At 42.3% G+C, this 6,000-nt stretch overlaps 1 protein-coding gene across 4 annotated transcripts in view; it reads left to right on the forward strand.

Moving 5' to 3' along the window:
- ELP1 (elongator acetyltransferase complex subunit 1) overlaps positions 1-6,000 on the forward strand; it is a 63,726-nt gene that overhangs the window by 37,492 nt on the left and 20,234 nt on the right. For all 4 annotated transcript variants that reach the window (XM_004372189.2, XM_023727410.1, XM_023727411.1 and 1 more), the window contains one exon: positions 885-1,086. In XM_004372189.2, the coding sequence (XP_004372246.1) occupies positions 885-1,086 (202 nt within the window). The remainder of the gene's footprint in view (positions 1-884; positions 1,087-6,000) is intronic.

Here is a 6,000-nt window from a genome sequence, read left to right on the forward strand (position 1 = left end):
AACTGTGTGGGGCCTCTGCCCTTTCTGCCTTCCCCTTTCTTTAGCCTCACGTGAACTCTCGGGTCTCCTCCAGAAAGCCATTCCTGGACTAGCCATTCCCAGAGGACCCTGTTCTTACCTTGGTGATCACATCTATGTAACAGATGAGCACACTGCCAACTTACTGATTTGTCTCCCCCACCAGGCTGAGGATTCCCTGAGGGCAGGTGCTCCACATTGTATTCTGCCCTGTATCCCTGGCTCACACTGAGTCTGCGAAGTGGCAGTGTTTGACCAGCAGCTGCCTCTCTGCTCTCCTTCTTTACTCCTCTCTTCCTTGCTTTCTGTGATCCAACCACATCAGCCTTGTTATACCTCAGCTCTACTGTATACACTCTTGTCTTATAGCCTCAGTGCCAGCCTTACTCTGCCTAGAGTATACTCTAACCCCTCACATGGCTTGTTCTGCTCCTCTTCTACTCAGAGATCAGTTTCCTGACAGCCCTCTGATATAGCTCTCCCACTGCTCCCTGTCCAATTACCACTAGCTACCATTGTATCATAAACCGTATTGTAGTTGTAAGTCCATTCTCTGTCACTACAAGAGTAGGAACTTCATGATTGTTCTTGTTGGTTGATTGGTTTTGTTGTTGTTTTGCATTGCTGTAAATATGCTCAGACTAGCGCATATGTAAGTATTGAGTAATTATTTGTTTAGTGAATGAATGACACATCCTCAGTAAGGCTTTGAATGAAAAAATGATTGGACTGACTGATCAACCACAGGATTTTCCTGAGTTATCCAACAGAGTTTCAAGTGTAATCGCTAGGCACAGCCTACATTGGATCTTCACTGACGTGATTCTCAGATTTCTTCACTAACCCTAAGTTTCCTCTTATCACAGGATATCAGTGTTGCCTATGGGGAGCACCTGATGCAGGAGCATCTCCATGAACCAGCAGGGCTTGTGTTTGCCCGCTGTGGCGCTCACGAGAAAGCTCTAGAGGCTTTTCTGGCCTGTGGCAGCTGGCAGCAAGCCCTCTGCATGGCAGCCCAGCTTAACTTTACCAAAGACCAGCTGGCTGGCCTTGGCAGGACTCTGGCAGGTAAACACTGTTGTTTATTTGTTTACTTCTACAGAAAGCTTTGTTCTTTCTTTTTGTTTTGTTTGTCAACTTTGCAAATAAATTTAGGGCAGCATAGCTTGAGATAGTCTCATACTCACTGATAAAAATTAATTTAGAATAGCATTAATGAGGGTAAAGGTTAAGCTCCTACAATAAAGAAGCCCAGAAATGCAGTGGCGTAATAAAGAAAGTTTATTTTTTCCTCATGTAAAGACTGACAGATCTAAGCTGCCTGGGCATTGCTGCTTTGAGGTCATTCAGAGACTGTCCATTGTGTGGCTCTGCCAGCTCATAGCATTGTGCTTGTCTGCATGGCTGTAACTGGGTTATCTTCACATCCACACTCCAGCCCTTGGGAAGAGGGGAAAAGCCAGAGTCCTGGGAGAACACTTAACCTTTAAGTTGGAAATGACCTAGACATTACACTCTCACTTCCACTCTCATCTTATTCGCCGAAATGTATCATTTTACTACACCTAGTAAAGTATAGATGGGTGGCCATGTGCCCTGCAAGAATTTGAGGGTGGGCCATTTGGGAAACGAAACAACAATAGCAATTGTCAGAAATGAGGTGGAAGAAAAGGCCAAATGTTTGAACACTCAGAAAGCAAAGGCAGTTTAGCTGCTTCAGGATTTAGGGATTGCCTGAACCACCAGGAAGTCTAGTATCAGGGTCTGATTCCTTGGAGTAGAGGAAAGGTTCAGGACTACCTGTAAGAAGAGATGAGTAGGGGCTCTGACTCTCTCGGCAGGGCCTAAGGTGCAAGAAGAAGCTGCAGGGAAAGAGGCTCGCTTTGTCACAGCAGCTGGAGAAAGGTCCGTGACACTGTGCACTCTGAACATCCTCAGTGAGAAGGAAATGCTATTACCAACACCTAGAAGTCAGAGCTGTGATTAAGTCACGCTCAGCTGTTACTCTGTAATTCATCCTTTTCTACCTGTTAACACATCTGGCTTTGTAATTACTCAAGTATTTTAAACTACCTTATAATCTTGCACTTTAAAAAAAAATTTTAGATAAAAGCTTTCTATCCTTCAACCTTTTATTTTACGTCATTTCAAATCTACAGAAAAGCCGAGAAATACAATGAACACCCATATATGATTACCAATTAACATTTTACCCCATTTGCTTTATATTTTTCTTCTCTCCCTCTTTTTCTTCATGTACACACACATGCACTTTTTCTTTTTTGGCTGAACTGTTTGAAAGTAAGTTGCAAACATAATGATATTTCATCCCTAACTACTTAAGCATACATTTCCTCAGGTTAAGGATATTCTCTTACATAACCACAAAACTACTAATCAAACCTGAGAAAATTAACAGTAGTTCCATAATATTATCTAATGTCCAAATTAAGATTTCCCCAATTGACCAGAAATGTCTTTTATGGGTAGTCTCTACCTCTCCCTAAGAGTCATCAAGGTTCATGTTCGCATTTGGTTGTTGTACCTGTTTTAATCTAGAACAATCCCCCATCCTTGCCTTTGTTGTTCCATGACAAGACTTATTAAAGAGTTCAGAACAGTTGTCTTGTAGAAAATGTTGAACCTAAAAAATTCAAACACCCTTATCTGACTTAATGTTTAGTGGTTAAGAGCATGGTCTGTAAGGGCAGATTGCCTGGGTTTGAATTCAGCCTCGTGTGTTAGCTATGGACTGTTAAGCAAGTTACTTTTCTGTATCTCAGTAGCCACATCTTTAAAATGGGAATGATAACAGCAATAGGATTATTGTTGTTGATAGCTGCCATCGAGTCCATTCCAACTCATAGTGACCCTGTGTACAGCAGAACAAAGCACTGCCTGGTCTTGCACCATTCTCACAGTCATTACTGTGCTTGAGCCCATCCTTGCAGGCACTGTGTCAGTCCATCTCCTTGAGGGTCTTTTTCTTTTTCACTGACACTTTGCTTTACCAAGCATGATGTCCTTCTCCAGGAACTTGTCTCTCTTGATGACATGTCCAAAGTACGTGAGACGAAGTCTTGCTGTCCTCGCTTCTAAGGAGCATTCTGGCTGTACTTTTTCCAAGATAGATTTGTTCATTTTTCTTACAGTCCATGGTATATTCAGTATTCTTCACCAACACCATAATTCAAAGGCATCAATTCTTTGGTCTTCCTTATTCATTGCCCAGCTTTCACCTGCATATGAGGTGATTGAAAATACTGTGGCTTGGGTTAGGCGCATCTTAGTCCTCAAAGTGACATTTTTTAACACTCGAAAGAGGTCTTTTGCCACAGATTTGCCCAATGCAGTAGGGTTGTAGGAAGTATTAAAGAGTTAAATACACATAAAGCTCTTAAAATAGTGCCTGGAACAGAGTTAATACTTAATAAATGTTAGCTGCTATTATAATTTTTTATAATTATTTTCCATGGTTTCTTTCTTTAGTCATTTATGTATTATGTATTTTATATATGTATGCATATATAAAAGAGCCCTGGTGGTACACTGGTTAAGTGCTTGGCTACTAACCGCAAGGTGAGCGATTGGAACCCACCAGCTGCTCTGTAGGAGAAAAATGTGGCTGTCTGCTTCTGTAAAGATTACAGCCTTGGAAGCCCTGTGGGGCAGTTCTGCTGTGTCTTGTAGGGTCTCTGTAAAAATGAAGTGAGGGTAGCCTGTGAGCTCCTCTGTCTTCACAAGGGAGAAGGGGAATCAAGATCAACAGCCCAAGGCTAATTCCCATGAGGCAGAGGTCGGACATGCCACCTCTTTCCATCCTTTTTACCAGTTCTCATACAAACCATCCCTCCCACAGCATTCTCAACTTCTCTGCTGGCTGCGATAATTCATTGCAATGGCCACACAGAAGTCACAGACAATATTCACGATTATGGGGTTTATTAGGAAAGTAACAAGATACAGTTGAGGCTCAGGTATACTCAGGATACAGTTCTTCAGTCAAGAAAGCCTGTTTTCAGCTGTGCTCATAGGCATACCTCTCTGTCCTAGGCCTCTGCCCTGCTCGGGCAAATGTTACAAAGCTCTGTTAGCCCATGCCAGTAAGTGCCCAAAGGAACTCAGCTTTCTCACTCTGTGGGCCAGGAAGCTCACTGTGTGGTCTCCTGCTGGTTTCTCCTGCTGCCATTTCTCTGCCACCGCTTCTCACCATCCTCAGGGTTACAGTTTGCTCACTGTCTCCTGGGTCCAGGAGCTTCTCAGTGCAAGGATCCCGAGTCCAAAGGATGCTGTCTCTGCTCCTGGCTGTTCTTCCTTGGTGGTGGTAGGATCCTCTCTCTACTCTGGAATTGGCTCTCTTTTAAGGCAAAACTGACCAGTTCCCTTGGTCAGCCACAATTGCCTTATTTGCACAGTCCCACCCAGTCACTTGAGTGGGAGTTACAAGACTGTGGCTAGAAGGCTACACAAAAACGATCCATAGCACCACAGTCTGTATGAGTTGGAATCAACTCGACAGCAATGGGTTTGTTTTTTTTTTTAGTTTTGTTCTTAGGATTTATTATCTATATCCTTTCGACTTTTAGCTTGTTGTTTGCTTTGCCTTACTATGGATTACACCTAGTTCTCCCAGATGCTTAGCCAAAAACAAACGAACAAAAAAGATGGAGGAGCAGTGGTCAAAGATGTCTGAGAATTGTACAGTAGAGGCACACTTCATGTGCGTATTTACCTTAGGCAGTTACCACAAGCTGAGCAAACAAAAGATAACGGTTTAAATACAGGTAGTCCCTGGATTGTGAATTAATTCCATTCCTAAATCTGCCTTTAAGTTGAATTTGTATGTAAGTCGGAACAGTTCCTGTGTTTTATGCAAATAACACACGCCTTCTGCATTTGTTTGCCAGCCTATCTTATCCCTGTGAGGCACCCTCACAAGGGCCACCATGCCAGTCCTCTTCCACATGTTACTGAGGAAAACATTAGCATAGTACGGTTAGGAACATAACTCACAGGAGGAAGGCGCAGCCAGCAAATAAGCACAGAAGGTGTGCGTTATTTGCGTAAAAAAAGGTTGATATGGTTCATATCTAACATCGGTTAGTCAAATGTTTGTCTTAGTATATAGTATATCTTTCTATGCATAAAAAACATTAAAGAAACACTGCCAGATACCTTAAAACATCTTTAACATAATACAGTAATAATAATAATGTTTAATGCACATTGCGAAGTAGCGCCTGTATGTTATTACAAACCATTGTATGTACAGGCTGTCCCTGGATTACGAACTAGATCTGTTTTGAGGTGTCTTTAAGAATTTTTAAGTAAGTCAGAAAAGGTGCATACGATTCTTACTTAGTCTTACTTTAGTGCAAGAAAAGGCTCAAAGCCTTTTCAATGATTTAAAAGCTGCATGTGCAGCAAGTGAAAGTAATAGTGAAGAAAAATTTGTGGCAAGTAGGGGCTAGTTCAGTCATTTCAGAGTGAGAGCAAATTTACATAACATTGAAGGGCAAGTACGAGTCATCCCTAAACGCCCTAAACCGAGTTGTCCTTAAGTCAAATTGACCCTAAGTCAGACATTCATAACCTGGGGACTGCTTGTGCTTCGATTTTTTTTTTTTTTTTTTAATTGTACTGTAGATGAAGCTTTACAGAACAAACTAGCTTCTCATTAAACAGTTGGTACACATATTGTTTTGTGACATTGGTTACCAACCCCACAACATGTCAACACTTTTCCCTTCTCAACCTTCAGTTCCCTTTTACCAGCTTTTCTGTCCCCTCCTGCCTTCTCGTCCTTGCCCCTGGGCTGCTGTGCCCCTTTAATCTCGTTTTGTTTTATGGGCCTGTCTAAACTGGCTGAAGGGTGACCCTCAGGAGTGACTTCATTACTGAGCTAAAAGGTGTCTGGGGGGCCATACTCTCAGGGTTTCTCCAGTCTCTGTCACGCCAGTAAGTCGGGTCTTTTTTTTTTTT

The sequence above is a fragment of the Trichechus manatus genome, unplaced genomic scaffold, assembly GCF_000243295.1.
Source record: "Trichechus manatus latirostris isolate Lorelei unplaced genomic scaffold, TriManLat1.0 scaffold00016, whole genome shotgun sequence".
NCBI lineage: Eukaryota > Metazoa > Chordata > Mammalia > Sirenia > Trichechidae > Trichechus > Trichechus manatus.